General features: G+C 37.9%; 1 protein-coding gene across 1 annotated transcript in view; it reads left to right on the top strand.

Moving 5' to 3' along the window:
* Lama2 (laminin subunit alpha 2) overlaps nucleotides 1-22,404 on the top strand; it is a 454,349-nt gene that overhangs the window by 363,222 nt on the left and 68,723 nt on the right. The window contains exons 43-47 of the mRNA XM_029532909.1: nucleotides 755-857; nucleotides 14,263-14,379; nucleotides 16,230-16,415; nucleotides 17,850-17,855; nucleotides 20,500-20,654. Of these exons, the coding sequence (XP_029388769.1) occupies nucleotides 755-857; nucleotides 14,263-14,379; nucleotides 16,230-16,415; nucleotides 17,850-17,855; nucleotides 20,500-20,654 (567 nt within the window). The remainder of the gene's footprint in view (nucleotides 1-754; nucleotides 858-14,262; nucleotides 14,380-16,229; nucleotides 16,416-17,849; nucleotides 17,856-20,499; nucleotides 20,655-22,404) is intronic.

The following is a 22,404-nucleotide window of genomic DNA, read 5'->3' as shown; positions in this document are numbered from 1 at the left end:
TCTCTCTCTCTCTCTCTCTCTCTCTCTCTCTCTCTCTCTCACACACACACACACACACACACACACACACACACGTACACACACACACACCTTAGGGATATAGATGAATGTTCTTATTTTTCCCTGTGATGCTTTTTCAGTTCTATTATCTTTCTGTCACTCTGTTCATGTCTAAGCCTGAGATAAAATGTCTTTGTGAGAGACCCTTGTTCTAAGAATTTCACTTAGAAGTCCATTCGTTGCAGTGGAACCTGGGGATGTGTGTGGAAGAGATTGGTGTTTATCTCCATTTCCACACTGACAATGTAGGAAGGGCTTTCTGGTCACCCTGTAACAACAAAATATGTGGAGAGGGAAAGTCAGTCAATGGGTTTAGGTATGAATTTGCTTCAACCCTTCTGTAGCCCTTAATACTGACACATGATGCCCAACAGCTCTTGAAGCTTTCATTCATGGAATCAAAATTCTACTTTGTGCCATTAATTTTATAGTAACACATTATCCTGGTTTCTTCTTTTCATCTCTGGTACACCAAGGAACTTGCCAGCCCCACTTTCTCTACTTGCCTTAAACAGGAATGTCCAGAGGATTCTGCTCCAAACCATCTCAAGCCACAAGAAACAGTTTCCAGTCATCAAATATACATTGAAAACCTACAATGCTAAATCCACAGTTCTTAAACTCTGTATATGCATTGCCTTCTATGGTTCACTACCCCTAAGTTTAATATGTGTCACCTTTCTTCTGTCTACAGGCAACAAGTCCTCAGGGCTTATTAAAAGAAGATGCCAAAGGCTCCCTTCAGAAAAGTTTCAGGATCCTCAATGAAGCCAAGAAGCTAGCAAACGATGTGAAAGGTTAGTACAGCTGATGTTTCTATAATGATAAGGTTAATAGCATTATATTGGGAGGGTACTGTGCCACACCATTAAAAAAATGAAATTGTGAGCTATGACATACATACATATCTAAATATGAAATCTAAAACAGAAATTTTTAGTGTAATAAATCTTTACTCTGCCAAACTCCATTTGATATGGTTTTAGAAATAAATTTCAGATTTAAAAAAAAATGAGATAGTATGTGGCAGCAAAATGTTCCTTATTAATAAGTCTATAAAGTCTATAAATATTTACAAAATAATCTTGTATTTTCTTCCTAATTTAAAACATAAAAGTACATAAAGTAATTTCTACTCTGATATATTATTAATGTTTGTAAACATGGTTGCTGTCGATATAAACTATTGTATTTACCGTTTCGTTCAAGTGTCACCTGTTTCTCTGGCCTCATGCCTTAGTGTTGTCTGGTTTGGATCCTCCTCCCAATTGTTGCTACACATGGACCCACACCCATGCTGTCATTCCAAGGTGCCATATGTTCATAGTTGAATTCTGTCTCCTGAAATTTGCTCATTCTCCTAAACTTTCTTCATCTACACATCTTCTCACAGAGCATCCCATGGTAGGTTAACAGCATTGTGGATGCTGGAGGTAGAAAGGGCAAGAGAAAAGCACGTTTAAGATCAGACCAGTTCTTGATCTGGGACAAGAATCTCTGGTAGAGAACTAACCTACTGCATACAGGATCCTAGGCTCCATCCTCGATCTTCACTCGCTCACTCACTCACTCACTCAATAGTTAAATGACTGTGAGGCAATCTTTGCTGAGATATCTTCTCTAACAAACAACAGAATATTTGATTCACACTCAACCTGTCTGTGAAATCTTTTCCATAGTCCTGTCAAACTACATCTGTTATGGGCTTTATGCTCTTCAGGAAAGACATAGGTCTTTTTACCATTGAATTTATAATGTATAACATACTGCCTAGTTCAAATTATAAAATAATTACTGATTTCAAATAAATAATAAATTACATGTGGATGACAACAGATTTTTAAATTGTTTTACTTGACTTAGAAAACACAAAGTTTGAAACAGTTTAGATTTGGCATGCTTTAAAGTTAAACAGCTTGGACTCCCTTAGCAACTGATATGGGATTAAGAATCACCTCTAATATAACTATGCCTTTGATGCCCAAATGGTTTGGACTGTGCCTTAGACAAGTTCCTAGTTACATAATTCTGTGGAGCTGATATGTCCACTATGGCCAGAAGGACAGTAAAGAGCCCTGGCCTGTTTTCTATTTTTCTTTTTTTTTTTTTTTTTGATTGGATATTTTCTTTACTTACATTTCAAATTTTATGCCCTTTCCAAGTTCCTCCACCTCCCCAAAAACCCCTACCCCATCCTCCCTCCTCCTGCTTCTATGAGGGTGTTCCTCACCCATCCACTCCCACCTCCCTGCCCTCAGTTCCCCTACACTGGGGCATCTATTGAACCTTTATAGGACCAACGACCTCTCCTCCCATTGATGTGTGTGACAAGACCATCTTCTGCAGCATATGCAACTGAAGCCATGTGTTGATGGCTTAGTCCCTGGGAGCTCTCAGAGGACTGGTTGATTGATACTGCTGTTCTTCCTGTGGGGTTGTAATCCCCTTCAACTCCTTTGGTCCTTTCTCTTAACTCCTCTATTGAGGCCCCCATATTCAATCCAATGGTTGGCTGCGAGCATCCATCTCTGCATTTGTGAGGCTCTGGCAGGGCCACTTAGGAGACAGCTGTATCAGGCTCCTGTCAGCAAGCACTTGTTGGCATCCCCCAATAGTGTCTGGGTTTGGTGTCTGTATATGGGATGGATCCCCAGGTAGGACAGTCTCTGGATGGCCTTTCCTTCAGTCTCTGCTCTACACTTTATCTCCATATTTGCTCCTGTGAGTATTTTATTCTCCTCTAACAGGGACTTAAGCACCCACACTTTGGTCTTCCTTCTTCTTGAGCTTTATGTGGTCTGGGAATTGTATCTTGGGTATTTGGAGCTTTTGGACAGTAAAGAACCCTGGCCTGTTTTCTAGTTTTTTTTTTTTTTTAATTGAACAAGTAGAGTTGCTCCAAACCCTTTGTAGCTCTTTCCTATCTAGAAAGACCATGCCGGGGCTTGCAGTTTACTCAGGGGCCTGAACTTAGTAGAGTTAAGGGCACTGTGCCCACTCAGAGTCAGACTGTGTCTTTATTCAAATATTTGTAATATTATTCTTCATGAATCTTCTCTGTATTAATTTTTATGTTAAAAGTGGAAGTGACCAGGGATGTAGCTAAGTGGGTGGAGCATTTGCCTAGAGTGTATGTGCCTCTGGTTCAGTTCCTAGAACTTCGTACACTTGAGCGTGGCTGTGCGTACTTGCCATCTCAGCACTGGAGAGGTGGGGCCACGGGGATCAGAAGTTCAGGATCGTCTTTCATTACAGAGTAAGTTTGAGGCCAGTCTGGACTATGTGAGACCCTGTCTCAAAAAAAAAAAAAAAAATTAGCAATCTATGAAAATGCTCGAGTTCTGAGGACTGAGTTTGGGGGTGTTCGTTCAGATCTCGTTCCTGGAGTGGCATTTTGCCTTGAATACCTGACATTTTGCCCAACCCTGTTCTTGCCTTTGTTTCCCCCAAAATCCTAAGGTTCCATATTAAAAGATGCAATTCCACTTTGTCTCATTTGCAAAATCTGTGAAGACTGGGTGGTAGAAAGGGTTAGGAGATAGAAGTGTTCATTAGTTTAAATGTCTTTTTTTGTACTTCAGGTAGTACATTATTTAAAGTAATGAAAACCCACAAACTACTCAAGTCATAATTCCCCCCAGAAAACCAAGCCAAGGCCATGATGGAGATGGGAATGTTTTCTTGCTACGTTATGACATTCTCCTGATTTGTGGCCAATTACACAGGTTATAAAATGGCTGTTAATCAGGGAAATGCCATATATTACCAAGAGGAACTGCTGAAATAGGCTCTGCAGAGCAAAACTCCTGACAGCAGCTATTAAAATAGAGATTTAGTCATTTCTCTCTCTGTGGCGCCTGGAGTTAGAGAGAATAAAAATGGTGGGCAACCATATTTCTAATTTGTTGCTCATTCAAGTCAGCACAGCTCAGTTTGTTCCTGTACTCTGGTCACAAATGACTTACTGCTGCTCTCTGCCATTTTTATGCTGTCCTTGCCTTGAGGGAGTCTGAACTTGCCAGAAGCGATTTGTTTTGCATTTTCGTTTTTGAATATACATCTGTTAGAAGTAAATTTGCCCTTGCACATGTTTGAGCTTCAAAGGTAGTCTCCAACGCACAGTTGAAAGTCAGTGGAGATAAAAGTGATTTTGGTGATGGATTTGAGATGAGGGCCATGCTGAGGACTGAAAGGGTCAGAAGATGAGTTAAGGCCACGAGGGGAATACCACTTTACAAAGGAACAAGAAGTTCTGTCAATAAAATTGTCTGTTGGGGTTCTCACAGAATATGTAGGTACAGGGCAAAGAGCAAAGTAGTTCACAGTGTGGAAACTGGGTGAATTTTATGTGCTTCATCTTAATGGAGTCACTTCCAATTTTATTCACTTCCTGGTTTAACTGTTTAATTGTTAGCTTTGCCTAAGGAAAGTGAAATTAGTTAATTACTTAGGAAAATAAGTAACCCTTCTATAAACTGGGAATTGCTGACATGAAATAAAAAGATTATAAGCTTAAGAATAATTGATATAGTAATCATCAATCTGAAGATTTCTAGATATACAGTACCATCTGAATACAGAACTGGAAAAAACAATGTTTCCATCATTTTACATTTATTACACCAGTCAATACCTTTGTTCTGTACTATGGTGCACCATGTACTCAGGGTCCACACAACTGTGTCAGAAAAATGTTGAGGCAATGAAGATGGTGCATTTGCAATGCTTATGGTTAAGGTTTTACTCTTATATTAGAAAAAGATTTTATTTTATTATATATTTTATACCCATGTTAATAAATACGAATACCAAGGCACTGTTAAATGTGACAGAGAAGAAATAGCAAAATAGCAGCAACATTGAGATGTTAGCACTAGGAACGATGTCCCTGAGAGTGAGACTTGCCTCTTCAGCATATGCCTCATTTTGTCAGCAAACCTTCAGGAAGTTCACTAGTGCCATCTTAGCCAGAGACAGGGTCCTACACAATACAACCATGCGCCCCACCTGCAAGTTACCCAGGCTTTGTTCTGCATTCAGAACCAGAATCTAGGATTTTAGGAAGTATTTCCCAGTCGGTTTGTACATGGTAGAGATAAATACAAATATCTCCAACTTCCTTATAACTCAAAGGATGGTGTGGCTTGAATGAAACCAGAGAGACCTATCCTATTTATCAGGTTTTCAGATCAAGTACTTTGCTGGTTAAGACCAAAGAAGTCAACAGGCTCTCAGGAAGGAATAGGATGTAGGTCTCAAGTCTTGTCATTTAGTTGTTTTTTTTTTTTTTTTTAATTGAGGTGTGGAAAGAACTACCCCTCTCCACATCTTAAACCTTTGGAGACCCTGTCACCAGACATGTGCCCCGTACCCCGGTCAGAAGGGGTCTGCTATGATCTCCTAGTGGGAGGAAGACCACAGCAGTTGTAGCATCTATTAGGGCCCTGTCATTCACTGTACCCATTCCTAGAAGACTTAATTTGAATACTTTCTGCTTCATCAATGAGTGCTTTGTAAATAATGTAAAATGTACAAATATTGATGTGTGTGTGTGTGTGTGTGTGTGTGTGTTTGTGTGTGTGCTTCCAAATCAATAGGAGATCAAAATAGCATAAGAAACTGCAATGAAAACCTTATATTTAGAAGACATATTTTCATCTTGGGGGAAAACTGAGGAACCTACAAACTAAACTAAGATTGCGATGTGACTCATTTGATGTTCTGTGCTTGCATCAGGAAGAATTATGGTCCAGGGATGTTCTAACATGCAGACAATATGACTTCAGCTTTGTCTCTGATTTATCATGACAATTGATTGACAGCACAAATAGACATCTTAAAGGTCCCATATATCTGAGGAATTATAAAACTATAAAACTTTAGACACTCATATATTCATGTGATATATATATATATATATATATATGTTTTATATTTAATGCATAAATTATAAGTTAATATATAATTCAGTGCATTTTATGTATATAAATGAACTTGGTTGGTATCAACTCCAGAAAAATAAAATTTCTTCTGCTAAGACCAATGTGGCTAATACACCCTTCTCTTTTAAAATTATTTTCTATATAGGTAAAGAAAGAAGACTTTGAAATATTGGAGAAAAAGTTCATTACTAGAATTAAAATAAGCTGAATCTTTGTAGGTTGTGTCAAACCTTTACAGGAAGAACAGAATTGAGTGTTTGTGATAGGCTCTCCAGTTGACATTTCAATTTTGAAGTTTACATTATTAATATCCATGTTAGATAGCCTTCCCTCCTGTGTGACAAGGTGTCGCTTAGTGCGCATGAGACTTTCAACACAGCAAAATAAACAATACAAATAATAAACAAACAAGGTCAATGATCAGGAATAATGTAAAATGTTTAGTTGATTTAGCAAAGAATTGGATGATCTAAAAGAAGGTATATGTGTACACATTTAAGCAAGGAAGACCTTACAGAACAATGACAACAAGCAAAAAATTATCTATACATTAGAAATCAAAATAAAAATTATATAGGTACATTTGGTTATAAGAAGAGAAAATACATACCAGCAGGAACAGCCACAAAGGCTTTGAAGAAAATGACTTCAGGAGAAAGTGAAGCCACCAGGTTTCTACACTTACTCAAAGTCTTTTGATCTTATTCAGTTTTGAAGCCTTATTCACTGTTTTGCAAAACAACACTGAAGATTTGAAATAAATAAGAACAAGGCACCCTGATCTGCTGGTCCCATTACTTCTCTTGTTTTAGTCACTAAGTGTAGTCAATTAAGCAAATGAACACAAATCTGTTTTTGCATGGAAGTGGTTCCCTAACCCTTGACCCAAACGAGTTGAGCTCTCTCCTAAATAATTCCTATGTCAGATACCCCATATTCTCTGTACACCTTACCTCAGAGAATAGCAAAATGAAATTCCGGGAACCTGAAACTATCTTTAGCCCTAGCGTGGGTGTAGAGGACCCATGGCACTGTCCCAGGAACATGCAAAACCTGAGAAAGCTCTGATAACTCCACGTGTGGTTTCCAACCCTGTCCAGGGACCTGTTTTGGTTAGGACTTTCTGGTGTGGTTATGAATCACTGCAACAAGAGCAGTTTGGCTGGCAGGCACATTCTCGTGCTCTCCGCTCTGGAGTGCTTCGGCATTCCTCACTTTATGAGCTCCATCTTTATCCTGCTCGTGCCTGAAACATGATCGTCATTGAAAAAGTGGAGAGAGCAGGAGGGGAGGGAGAGAGAGGGAGGGGGAGAGGCAGGGAGGGAGAGAGAGAGAGAGTTAGACAGGGGAGAGAGAGAGAGAGAGAGAGAGAGAGAGAGAGAGAGAGAGAGAATATGAATGAATATGAGCCCTAGAGAGTGCGAGCCAGAGAGCCAGAGCAAGAGAGAAGAGAGGGACCTTGAGGTTTGGTGGATGCAACTCTCAGAAAGAAGACAGAGAGAATGACGGGGCTGTTGTTACTGGACGTTGTTTTTCTGCAGAAAGGAAAAGGCACACATTTGCATGCAGTTTGTGGAGAACAGGCATTCTCCCGGAAAGGTAGACGACTTAGATGAGGTGATTACCATAGATGACTCTGTTTCCTCCACTGTGTTATAATTCAGGCTGGACCTGCATGCATTCTTTGTCACACCGTGGCTGTGGCTCCATTAGGCCTCACGGAGCTGTCGTACTCGCCTTTCTCCTCTCTGTAGTTCTTGTGTCTTCCACCTCAGAATCTGTGCTTCACTGTGTCCAACGGTTGCTTAGCTGCCATATTCACAATGCCATAGGATGTTGCCTTTGTTTCACGATGTTCCAGAAACTTCTGAGTGAACATTTGTCAGGGTGGATAATTAAGGAGAAGCCAGAATCAAATAGCTAAAACATAAAAATCTGAATACTCAGAATATGGGCATTAATTTTGAATTTTATGTACTTTTTTTAAATTTTCTAGTACAGAAAACAAAGGGTTAACAAACAATAATAATATTGAAATACAATTTGAAGGGTATCGGCCAAAATATTCCTCAGTGACTCTCCTGAAAAATGGGCAGATTTTTAAGCCATTTTTTTGCTCTGAGAATGCAGAAAATCGTATAAGCCCAGTGATGTCCTCAAAATTAATGTCTTTTTTTTTAAAGCCTGAATCTCTTGCTTGCTACAGAATTTGAATATTTTATTGTTTATTTAAAAATTAAGTTCAGTCAGGAAGGTAGGAGATGAAGTATGTTGTTTTATTTCTTTAACCAAGGAAGACCTCCAGGTTCTCAGTGACAGTGTAATGCCTTAATCCTGGGAATCTACAGAGATGCTTTCCCCCGCCATCAGACCAGCTCCATTCCACCATCAACCAGCTCCATTCCACAAAGAAGGCTTTGGTCACCCACTTGATAACTTTATTTTAGAACCAGCAGTGAAGGCAGAAGTTAAAGGAAAGATGAGCTGTGCTTGACAGAAGATTCAGTGACTCGGAAACTATATTTGAGAGGCTAGAGTCAAAAAATAGTAATATATTAGTGATATAAATGGGCAGAGTGATATTTTAGAGATATGCTTTGCTGGCCTAGTTTATGTTTTGTTTTCTGTACAGTTGGATCTTTGGTGTGTGTCAGCCAAAGTGAAGCACTTTAAACAAGATGATGTCATCATATTAGAATAGTATGTACTATAGGCATGGCCAAGTGTGGATTATGACAGAGGCTTAATTGGGCTGCCTATAAATGCCTTTATGTGCATTGGAGTGGATCATTAGTGTGTTCAGTACTCATGCATGTCCAGCGCACTGCTAGCTCACAGTTTTCAGTCTTCCTTCTCTTTGCATTCCTTCTAGAAGAAGGTCAGTGGACAACAGGGTGATGATTCTTTAGCTGCTTGCTGTTGATACAGGTCCTACAACAGCCCTCTGGTTAGCAACGAGATGGGCAGGCACAGTTACGTTAAAGCAATATGGCCCTTTTCTGAGGAACATTCTCCCCTGACCTGCTCCCTCTTGGTATATGTATCAGTAAAAATAACAATCCTAGTGTTGGCAAATAATACCAAGATGCAACTCTTCCTAGCATTTAAATACACTTTTTTAGAAACTTGAGGAACAGCAACTGTATGCACAGAGAAAGATTTAGCTAGTACAACCAGATACAAAGTAAGAACTTTTAGTTGCCTGGTTTTTGAAGCTGCCAGTTACTTCCCCATTGATTTTAGTTTCTGTCATAAGTGTAGCAACATTTTCTAGTATATTCTTTCCTACCTCGTTCCCAACCTCTGTCCTGTCAAATTATTGCATGTATATCATCATATGCATGGTATATACCTTTGTTAGTTTTCTGTTGATGTGATGAGACATCAAGGCAATGTATGGAGGAAATAGTTTGGCACTTAGAGTCTCAGAGGGGTAGAGTCCCTGATCATAATGAGGAGCACATTAGCCAGCAGCCACAGTGCTGGAGCAGTAGCAGAAAGCTCACAACATGAGACACAGCTGCTAAGCAGAGAGTGGGAGACACTAGGGATGGCTTTTAAGACCTCAAAGTCCACCCCCAGTGATGCACATCCTTCTCAAACAGTTCCACCAATTGAGGAATAAGCACTCAAATGTATGATTCTCATCCAAACCATTACGTTGCTTTTTACTTATTCATGAAAATGTTTTAAAGGATCATTATATACCCACATAGTTTCATATAATTCTTTTTAAAGGCTGCATCACTCATACTATTGTATGAACGTGCTATATTGATGTAAAAATATGTTTAACTTAATTACATAACAGTTTCTTTTTTTTTTCTGTTTCTAAGATCTAATGTGTATCCTGGATGATATATATTAGCAAACTTTTAAAGTTTCTGTTGTATATCTTACACCAGCTTACCTATAATTGTTTTACCTCTACCTCATAAGTGCTGAGGTTTCAGGCTTGTGCCACATATATAATAATGGGGTATGTTTTATAGTAGAACTGCTAGCCCTAGGGCTGGGGATGAAGTTCAGTGGTAAAGCATTTGTTTAGCATGCGTGCATCCTAAATTCAATCACAAGTACTGAAAAAATTGCCAAGCCAAATCCATGTCCATTTAAAATTCTAAGGCATTTAAGTACTCTTAGAAAAGCAGAGTCGTTTGTCATTTTTCACTTCCAACACTCCTGTGAGCACTTGATATTACCAGACTTTTCCCCTCATTTTTATTATTTGCTTGAGAATTTCTTTTTTTTATTATTGTTATTATTTTCTTTATTTACATTTCAAATGCTAACCCGAAAGTTCCCTATACCCCCCCTGCCCCTGCTCCCCTACCCACCCACTCCCACTACTTGGCCCAGGCCTTTCCTTGTGCTGGGTCATATAAAGTTTACAAGACCAAGGGGCCTCTCTTCCCAGTGATGGCCGATTGGGCCATCTTCTGCTACATATGTAGCTAGAGACTCGAGCTCAGTGGGTACTGGTTAGTTCATATTGTTGTTCCACCTACAGGGTTGCAGCCCCCTTCAGCTCCTTGGGTACTTTCTCTAGCTCCTCCATTGGGGGCCCTGTGTTCCATCCAATAGCTGGTTGTGAGCATCCACTTCGGTGTTTGCCAGGCACTGGCATAGCCTCACAAGAGGGCAGAATATCAGGGTCTCTTCAGCAGAATCTTGCTGGCATGAGCATTAGTATCTAGGTTTGGTGGCTGATGATGGGATGGATTCCCGGATGGGGTAGTCTGCTTGAGAATTTCATACATGTTTTATCATATCTACCCTCTCCCTAAACTCCACTCTGATCCATACCCTATTTCTTTACCCACTCAATCTCAAGTCATCTTATTTTTAAAACCCATCAAATTCAGTTTGTCCTGGACATTTAGTCTTGGGCATGTGGGCATCCAGTGGAGCATGAATGCCCGGCCAGGTTCCTTAACGAAAATTGTCTTTCCGTCTTCTGACGTTATCAGCAGCTCCTCAGCTATGGGTGAGACTTGGTTCCTATCACCTTTCCACGCTGGAACCTTTTTAGCTGAAGCTCGTGCAGTTCTGGGGCATGCTGCCACAACCACTGTGAGCTCAACTTTCTTCTTGTGTGTAGGAAACTCTTTTTCCTTTTGGTCATGCCCTCACCGCCTTTATCTCGTCATCTTTTTTACTCCTTCCTTGGTGAACCTTGAGCTTTGGGAAGAGGGCTATGATATAGATGCCCCTGGTGTTCTGCAGATTCTTAGTCTCTGTCTCTTGACCAATTATGTGTCTCTGCCTTAATTAGTATCCATTCTGAAAATAAACTAGAGGAACTTCTAATGAGGGTTGAGAGGTACACTAATCTATGGATATAGCAATTATGTCATTAGTACCCAGTTTAATACTGTTTCAATTTAGTAGGATAAGAATAGTTACTTCTCTCTTAGGGCCTATGATCTATCTAGCCAAAGCTTCTTGGCTACAATAATGGTAACCAGCTATGAATTTCACTCTGTAGAGTGAAGTGGGTATTAAATCCAAGCAGATGGTACTTGGTTACTACCATGACCTTTGTGCCACTACTGCACTCTGGGCTGTCCTGGCAGGCTAGCTGTCACTAAAGCTCATGGTGTTCACATGTGGTTAAGACTGCTGACTAGATATGTGTGCTTTATTTGAAATATCATAGAAGTCAGGAAATTAGTAAGAAGTCATGAGGGTGGTTTTAAATGGAAGAAAGATGTAATTTAGTGGTTTAAGTGGGTAAACAAGACTAACAAGACAGGAAGAGTTATGTGGAATGGGGAGGGTAGGATAGAGGAGGGAATACATGGAGAAATAACTAAAGACCTTTCGAAGAAGTCAAATGAAAACTTAGTGCTGTAGAGGCTTCATAACACACATGTATATGTAAACACATATATATGTACACACACACACATATAGATAGATAGATAGACATATATATAAATATATATATATATATATATATATATATATATTTGGTTCTTCTGCTTTATGTTTTTTAGTGATAGTGTTGACTATTTTATTTTAATTTTATAACTGGTTCTTTTTTGTTTTAATTTATTGTCATCAACCTTTCCAGATTTTTTTTCCATTATCTTCCTGGCCTAAGACATGGCATATTAGCCTATCCCTTTTGCACATAGACTGCACTCATGGGATTCTCCTCCCATTTCTGAAACTGTAAGAACAAAGGAGAAGTGAGATGGAGACACTTAGATGGGGAAGTGTGTGGAAAGGTTGGGTATTTGAGAGGAGGTGGGAAGACCATTACCACCTGAGGCCCTCATTCGTTGATCCTGCTCCTGAAATCGTACTGTGAGGAAGGAGGGAAGGGGGTTGCTAGAGCTGTCAGACATTGCATGTGGTGTGCATCTCACACTCACTGGCAGCCAGCCACCTGTCACTACTACTAAATGCGGGACAATGCTTTCCAGAAGACAAGAGAGCTCTCGCTTGCCTGTCCTTTTTCAATGCACCTCCTTACCTGGAGAGTCTGCCTTTTTTTCTCCATTTTGAATTCCATTAGGCTACCTTTAAAAAAAATCAGTGTTCATATCCCAAGGAAATTAATGTTATGGTATAATAAGCTATCTAAAACATATTCAAGGGGCTGAATTAGTAGTTCAGTGGATAAAGGATAAGCATAAAAACCTGAATTTGGATCCCTAGTATATGGTGGGGAGGTTGAGATAAGAGGATTTGCCAAGTGTACTGGACAGCTAATCAAACTGAAATGGCAAGTTCTGTGCTCACTGAGAGACCCTATCTCAAGAATTAAGATAGAGAGTGAGAGGAAAAAAGACACGCAATATTGACATCTAGCTCCTATCTAGAGATATGCACATGCACACACAGGTGCATATAATATACTTGCACATGCACATGTGCATCATATACGCACATACACACACATGCGCGTGCACACACACACACACACACACACACACATACACACACCCTTTTTTTCTGGAAGTAGTGCACTTTATTCAGTCAGAAGTAGCAAATGCTATTCAGTGAAGCCAATTTTATGTAATTTCCTTTTTCAAGTTCATCTGCTCATTTATACATGATGAAAGAAAAGAGGAATCATGATGAACTCCTTCACTATTCAGATATTATATTAGTGACTTTTGTTGCTGATGTACTATGACTCTGTGACCTAAAGCCTCTACTAGAAGAACAAGTTTATTTTGGCTTACAATTTGGAAGGGTGTCCGTAATTCTGGGAAGGTGTGGCTGTAATCATGCAGATGTGTTGACAGGAGCAGGAAACTTAGAGATCAATTCTCATCCACACCCAGGAAATCGAGAGAATGAACTTGAAATTGGGCAAAGTTAAAAGCCTTCAAAGTCTTCCAGTGACATCAGCAAGGTCTGGCTGCTTCTCAAATGCTTTCGTAACTTCACTAAACATTACCAGCTACTGGGACCAAATGTTCAAATACCACACCCTACTGTGGAGGGGGAGTCACAGGGAGCAATTCTTACTCAAACTACCATATATCCTTAAATTAATCTTTATTTTACCCCTAAAAGATTTCAAAGTTCTTGACATTGGTAAAATATAAGCCATATCTTATTACTATAAAAACCAACCTAAAGTTTTCTTTTTAATACAAATACTACAATAAGATAAAGAAGCTAATATGTACACATTTAATATTAAAACATCACTTTAAAGTAATGGTTTTGAGTGCAAGATAACGTAAAGCAAGACAAAAAAACTTTATTGAAGCCTTTTTGAGGGATTTTGTAAAATAAAAAATGTTGCTTTCTCTGTGAATAATGGCAGATTTATTTGTGTTGTATTGCTTTTCCTTTGCTTTAGTTTTTATTTCTGTTCCAAATAACACTGTGATGTTTACTGAAATAGGACATTATTAACTATGATTATATATGAGATTTTGAACACCTAACACAATGTTCCCTCTTGATAATAAAATTTGAATATGTAAAAGTCAATTGGAGAGAGATCAAGAGAGTAACAAAAATGCATGAGCAAACGAAATCTTTTAGAGGTTTCTAACCCATAGGAAATCATCAAATTAAGTCATGGAGACCAGACAAGAAGAGAAAAATGGCATGACTAAACATCCTCTTGTGCCAAATCATCATAGATCTATGTGTTTAATGCAGAGATGTATGAATGGATAGAAGATAATCAGTGAATTATAACCTTCTTCTTGGCTTTTTTTTTAAATTGAATTTGCACATCCAAGAATAATATAAACTGTTTCATCTCTTTTTTGGCTTATGTACACAGGAAATCACAATGATCTAAGTGACCTGAAAACCAGGTTAGAAACTGCTGACCTTAGAAACAGTGGACTCCGGGAAGCTCTAAATGACACCATGGGCAAGTTATCAGCCATTACGAATGGTAAGCCTCGCAGTCCCTGCATTCTACATCAGCTGATCTGAAACATGGAAGAGTCTTGGTAGCTTTTACCATTTTCCTTAACATTACATTTCCATTAGAGGCAGGTTTTCTTAATTACACATTATTCTTCTGAGACTCAGAACCTCATTAACACTGTGACTGTGCTTTTTCTTTGTTGCCCTTAGCTGACATGCATATGAATATGTTATGTAAAGGAAAATATAGATGTCATATTATTATGTTGCCATCCATGTTTTGCCCTAAGAACTCTGGAAGCAGTGGGAAAGAAAAAAATCATAATTTACTGTTCTCTACTAAAATGAAGATAAATCATTAGAGTCTATACAGCAATAGACAAAAGCCTATAAAAATTCCAAGTCTTGCTTGGCTAAATTGAACTCCTCAACCAATCCAGATTTCCAAAATATTACTGGTCATCCCATTTCTGCAATATCATCCAACCTATTAATACTATTTATAATTATTATTTGATATTAGTTTCTGACAGTGAAAATGCTTTTGGGGATCTTACTTTTATACTTTATCAGCAGACTACAGTTAATTATAACTACTTATTAATCAATATGCTTTAGTAAGCTTATGCAATCTCTCATACTAACTCTACAAGGTGGATACAATTGTTATTTTTATGGAATACTAAAGGCCATTGTTTAAAGTGATATGTATGACATTTGAACTTTGAAAGTTACCTTGAAAGCCTGTGTCCTTAACTACCTATATAGCCACACAAGCATGGATATGTTTGTACAATTGTATTAGTCATTTTATATGTCAGAAATAGAAAACAAATATAAAGAGGTTAAAGAAACAGATTGATTTTGGCTCATGGCTCAGTGTATGGTTTGCTGACTCCCCAGCTGGCCTTATAGTGAGACAGACCACCGTGGTGCAAAAACGTGGTAAAAGAGAAGTCACTTCTCTTACAGTGGCCAAAATACAGAGAGAGATCCAGAGGAAGAAGGCTGGGAATTAAACCCTTCAAAAACACACCTTAGTCTCTTACTTCCTCTCGTCAGGCCCCACAATCTTTCACAGTTCCAATCACCCTAGTAATGCAATGAAATTATTATTTGATCAGTGAATTAATCCATAGATAAAAGAGATACCTCATCATTCAAACATTTCCCAAAGTCCTAGCTCTGGCAACAAGTCCTTTAACACAGGAACCCACAAAAGTCATTTTATATCCAAACCACAAGAACTATGTTTTATATATAAGTTATGATCCAGAAATAAGGCCTTACACACAACAAAGGAAATACTAAGAATTAGATCCTATTCTATCGAGTAACTTTTTATGGAAAGTCTTAACCATTTGGAACCTGGCAAAGTGCCCATGCGGAAAACAAACAGACATACCCAATCACAGGTTCTAGCATTCCCAGGAAGCCTACCTTGAAATGAAAGCATAATCATGTTCCTCCCGTGGAATATACAGGTTAAACCTTAACTCTAGTTTTGACATAGTTACATGAACCATATGTATGTATTCCACACTTTAAGATGTTCAACAGGAAATCTCAATATATCCCCTAAACTGCAAATTTAGAAAACAATCAGTTTGCTGCTCTAAAAACTAATTGGGCACTTATAATAAAGCTCCCTGAGAAAAATTAATTTAGTTAAAAAAAAAAAAAAAAAAAAAAAAAAAAAAAAATTCCAAAAAACAATTACTTCATTTGCTACAGCTGATTGGAACACAGTTCTGCCTTTGCGCATTGTGAATGCATCTCTGAGGCCAGCCAGTTGCAGCCTCCCCCTGCCAAGCCTGGATCAACGTGTTTTTTTTTTTTTTCCTTTGTTTTCTTTCTCATGCCCACTTGTGCCAGTAGACACGGCTGCTAAACTGCAGGCTGTCAAAGAGAAAGCCAGAGAAGCCAATGACACAGCAAAAGCTGTCCTGGCCCAGGTTAAGGACCTACATCAGAACCTGGATGGCCTGAAGCAAAACTACAATAAACTGGCAGACAGCGTGGCCAAAACGAATGCTGTGGTGAAAGATCCTTCCAAAAACAGTAAGAGCTCCTTTCTCACTGTGACAATATCATCTATTTCTTCATGCTGTGAAGGTAGCCTAGACTCACAGGTGGTAGGGCTTGAAAACTTTGAGTTCATGTACTATCACATGGGTGTGAGAATTGTAGATCCTACTATGCCAGCATTGACATCTCCCACCTCTGCCTGGGAGCCTTCTTCATTTAATTTTATCCAATCTAGGGGAGGCTGGGAATTCTCAAAGTTTATAGGCTATTTGGTATGTTGATGTCAAAACTTTTTAATCCATTAGTGTAATTGAAAATACGTTTATACACAGGTGATTATATGTTTAAGATTGGAGCTGCATGGAACACAGAGTTTAAGGGGCGCACTTATTAGCACTCGTATTAGAGCAAGATACCACTTTAAAATGAATTAACATTAGAAGTTTTTGTTATTTAATTTGTTATTTAGAGTCCAATTAATATCTCTAGGAAATAAAGCATTTATCTACTTTGTAACTCTCATTGACTTAATTAGAACTTATTGAGAAATCTGAAATAATTTAGTGGAATGATTTATTTTGTATATAAATGTAGTTCACAAACATTGGTATTTTTTACAATACTTTCCTTCATTGTCACATGATAAGATAGTATCTTGGTATATGATTTCCATAAAGGGAATGCTGAAGTTCTATTTACTTTTTGCTTTTAAGAAACTAGACTATCTACTAGAATTTTTATAAAGTATAAAAATATTTACAGTCTGGGACAACAGGAGACTTGGTTATGGTGGTCATTCAGGAAGATGCTCATGACGGCTTCCTGGGCAAGGAGGGGTAGAAAAGACTAAAATTAGGTACTTCCAATCTGGGAGGAAGAAAGGAAGACCCACTTCTTACCCCTTAACATGCTCCAAGGAAGAAAGGGAATGAAGGCAAATGTTATTCTTTTTTACATAGACCCAAAAATAGTTGTTCCTACTGACATGCCACAGCATGTCTGCAAGTCAGGAGAAAACATATTTAAAAGTAAAAGTGCCAATTTATTTCTCTCTATCTTACATGTAAGCTACTTGTTCTGGCTCAGGATGACTCTCAGCTGATGATGCCATTGTCACCACTGTTGTTTCTTGTGTAACTGTGCCCTCCACAAAAGAAACACCTACTGCGAAATATTAATCCAATATTATCTTTTTATCTTAGCAACATTCCCTTCTGTGTAAACAGTCTGCTAAAGGGCTTTTTTTTTTCTTTTTCTTAATTAAAATGTTTTTCATGCAGTGTTAATTGATCATATTTTGTGTGCTTTTATCTGCAATAATTATGTGAATTAAAATGAAGTGTATTTGTAAAGAGCATCTATTTAAAAGTACCACTTTTATGATACTTTATACCTGTAGAAGAAAATATTTTCCTCATGAATTTTCTAATTTCTTTTTGTTTTACTTCCGTATGAAATTACCTGCAGAAATCAGTATGTATACCTTCATCTTTTCATGCTTTTCAGTAACTTCTGTTCTCTTCTGCTTATTGCAAAAAAGCTTCAGTTTTGCATGTGACTATATATTGGAACTGCTTTAAGCACTGCATAGCTACTCTTTACATGATCACCAATTAATATATATGAAAAGAATCTTTGCCAATATGACTAATATGTGGGTGTATTCAGTATAAAATGGTTTAATAGTGCTATGGAAACCCAGTATAATATTTTAATCTTATGCACATAAAAGTGTAAAACTGACTTTTTCACCAGATTGAGATAAATAACCATGTCCTTGATAGGACAAATTCAGCCAAGGGGCATGAATGGCTTCCCTGCACATGAGTTAAAGTAGCTAAAATAGATCATGTTGCCATCACCCCTTTACTTTTCCTTCCTCAAATTAATCATTCTCATAATTAAACTGGTTCTAAACAACTCTCCTTGAAATAAAATTGGTCTTAAATAAATGAGTAACTCATTTAGCTATAAAAATATTGTCTCTTAAACATTTCATAATTTGAGCTGAACTTCACAGTACTACAAGTATGGAGAATGATAAAAATAAAAAAATAAGTCGAACACATCAAACTCTAATGAACATGATTGAGGCTGGCCTTTGTGAAAACATTGCAGAAGAATTACATGACTGTAGGAGCCCTGAAGAACACAGCCTTAAGCCATTGGAGAGTGTAAGAAAAATAAAATTGACATGAAAACAAGCTGAACAACTAACAAGTTAGAATTCAGAAAACAAAGCAGATACTTGGAGGGTTAGTCAAGAAAATGAAAGTATAACTGGGTGGTTCCTAAAGGCAATAGAACTACATAAAGGAGAAAATGTAACAGAGAAGAGAATCCTTAGGAAAAGTCCATGCTAGTACATGCTAAAGTTTATAACATACAGATGATAATATTCCAGAAGAAACCTCCATTTATCAAACTATAGCTGGAGAAGCTATTTTAAAGTCTACTCAGTCATACAATTTGGGAGCAAAAATGTGAACATTTTCAAATACCACTGTATGAGAAGCCTCAAACCCAGGATCACAGATGACTCAGGTCTCAGAGTCACAGAAAGATGATTTCCATAGGTCTTAAATGGCTTTGGACAGTAGGGGTAAAGGATAGACGGCAAACCGCCATTTATTTCCATTTTGAAGCAATTGAAAAGGCTTCCAGGAGTTTTAGGAGAAATGGGTCTAATATTTACCATAGCCTTAGCAATCTTGGTTTAACTCCTCATTTTCTTTGTATGAATCTATCTATAAAACTCCATTAATTCTAGAATAACTTTTAGAATAATAACACCAGAGGGTTAGAAGACAGAGAACGCTGGGCAAGTACAGAAAAGAAGTGGTACCAGTGACATGCTCCCTATACGACTAGATCCTTGACCTAGTAACCTTGCAAACGTTAGCAGTCGTCGTACGTTCTTTTTAAATTCCACCAACAATACAAGCCACATTAATGAGCATAAATCCAAGCTTCCTATCTCACCGTATAGGTTAAAGATGCTGGTGTTTAAGACCCATGACTGAGCTCAGTAGTCAACCATCAAACACTGGGTCCTGGGTTCGGCCCTAGCTCAAATAAAACCAAAATGAAACGGAAGAATAGTTTATGTCCAGGTGAACATATTGAATTCAGTCCTAAAGATTAGTTCTCAGCATGCCAACATCAGCCAAGCAACAGATTAATCATTGTCTAACTGAGCAGGTAGCTTTGGACCTTATAGAAATATTTTTAGCATCACAATTATAGAAAGCTGAACAATACAAACAGATAACCAATGTCATGGTATGGATAAGATGGCTAGCATCCCAGAAATCGAATAATTGGCTTCCCACCCTTATACACCCCTCTACAGTGTCTTCCACAGACATGTGAGCACATACTAGAGGTCCTTGGATCAGATAATCTTTAACCATTTTTAGGTTAAAGCTTTTAAAATTACCAATTTTCAACCTTCTTGTAACCAACAGAAAGAACAGTTTAATATGAACACAACCAATACACAGTGCAGAATAATGAAGACAAAATTGAACTGAAATTTGAAAGATTTAATTAAAGTATATAACAAAGGACTTTAGATTCTGTGTTGTTCAATATGATAATGGTCTTCAAGCCATGTCTCCATAACTTCCCTCGCAAACATGTGCAAAGAAAGACAAAAAGAAAAAGAAAAGAAAACAATTTTTGCATGAGAACCTTAATTTTAATGTGGCTTGTGTGTGGACAGACTAGGTGATGTTTGAAAGACACCCCATTTTCATTTTTCTGTGACTAAAGCTCTATTCTGTAAAGGTCAGTTTTGGAATGAAAAAGTCAGCTCTAATTAAGCTTTTCATATTTTCTGTCTTTAATGCCAAATTTCATCTTAATCACAAAGCCAAAGACTTTCTCTAACATCCCTGGCCTGCTCTAATCTGAACTAAACTATTCACAGTTGGCCTCGTGGTATCATAGTCTTTTAGCCATCAATCACGCTCTGGCTTTTGTCACATTGGTAAAATGAAATTAATTAAAAGTTTACACTGGTCTGTCTCCTATGTCTGTGGTGGTGGTGGTTGGTTGAGGTGGGAGTTGGTGCATGCACACCCAGTCACACAGATGCTAATTTTGTTCTATGCAGTTGCAGATGCAGGTACTTCTGTGAGAAATCTAGAACAGGAAGCTGACCGGCTAATAGACAAACTCAAGCCCATCAAGGAACTTGAGGACAACCTAAAGAAGAACATTTCCGAAATAAAGGAACTGATCAACCAAGCTCGGAAACAAGCTAATTCTGTAAGATCTCGGTTTCAGAATTAAGAAATACTGCTAAGTGTTCCTGTAGTTCCCAGAGAGAGTCTTCCTTAATGGGACCTGATCAATGAGTAATCGATTATCTTTTAAATTTAAGGCTATTCCGGGTAGGTAAGAAGGAAGAAGTGGCGCTTTTTCCCCTTGTAGATTTCAAAACCACTTCATGAAAATGATAAACTATACTTACTGCTTGAGAATTAGGAAGTCTAGTATATTTTGATTCTTTAATATACTAAATCAAACAACAGAAGTACACTTATTCTTGCATGCTGGAAGGCATACGAGTATCTTACTCATGAAAGACATAAAAAGTCCAATGAGTAAGGTTGCAACCTGAGTTCACAAGCAAGAGTAGGAGAAATAGAATCACTATTTTAATTGTTATATAGCTTTTGCTTGTTTTTGTAAACACACACACACACACACACACACACACACACACACAAAACAACTTACTTTTGTAGCAGGATTTGTTTTTATATTTGGGGAGTAAAAATAGGTAATATCTCACTTGAAATTTTGCTATGTATTTATTCAGTTAGAAAACTATTCAGATAAACAGAACTCTGTTACATGCTAAGGTTGTCTACATTTTTATGCTATCCATTTCTTTTGTTTGTGCCACAGTGTATGTGTATAGGTCAGATGACAACATGTAGGAATCTGTTCTCTGCTTTCACCCTTTAGGTCCTAGAGATTGAGCTCTGTCAGGATGGAAGCAAGGATTCTCACTCACCATCCCTGAACTGAGATACTTAAATGCCCTTGTGAAGCTTTAGATATGCAATGTTAAACCATGATAACATTAGAAATGATAGATTTTATTAAGATAGTTTTCAGTATTGTTGATTTTAACTTAAAATTTCATAAAATGTTTCATTTAAAAAAAACTCAGTAGCTAGGATGATCAGAAAGAAGTTATCATTAATTTATCATGTTTATTTTTAGTAGTGGCCAAGAATATGCCTGAATGATACCACATATTTGTTCTTCCTTATGTGTATCTAAGATATCTAAACAAAGCCATGGCAAGTTCCAGAAGAACATTGAAAAGGACATTATATTTATTAAAGAAAAAACTCAGAGGAAAAAGAACATATTAGAGAAGACGGTATAATACAAGACAAAATGAAGCAATAATGGCATCAGAGAAGATGCCTATTCAATTATAATATGAAAATGTGTGGTATGATTGACAGGTAATCATTGTGTGCCTTCTGCACAAAGTACAATAAAGCCCATTGTTACAAGCTTACTCAGAGACACACACAATGAGAAACTGCATCTCTTATACTCCATGCTTTTTCCTGTGAAGTATACAAAGATGAATTAGGCAGGCGCTGTACTCAGAAGGTTGATAGTCGAGTAGATGAAAATCGGCGTTAATATTAGCTGTCTTCTCACTGCAAAAGAGCAGCTCAAGGGAGGGCAGGTTCATTTGGCTTATGCTTCCCAGGGATCTTCATGGCAGAGAAGATGGGGCAACAGGAGCAGGAAGCAGTTGGTCACATTAGGTCTGAAGTCAAAACTCAGTATGATCAACGCTTGTGCTCAACTTGCCTCCTTCTTTTGGTTCAGTTCAGAATCCCAGCTCTGGGAATGGTACTGTCCACACTTAGAATGGGTCTTCTTCATGTAACCTAATCTAGAGGCCAAGCTGGACACGTTCTCTTCAGGGCCTATGAATCTTTTCAAGTTGAAAATCAGCGTCAGCCAATACAACTCTGCTCTT

Source organism: Mus pahari, chromosome 21 (genome assembly GCF_900095145.1).
Source record: "Mus pahari chromosome 21, PAHARI_EIJ_v1.1, whole genome shotgun sequence".
Classification (NCBI taxonomy): domain Eukaryota; kingdom Metazoa; phylum Chordata; class Mammalia; order Rodentia; family Muridae; genus Mus; species Mus pahari.
Note: the sequence above shows the minus strand (reverse complement) of the source record. Positions and strands in the feature narration are given on the sequence as shown.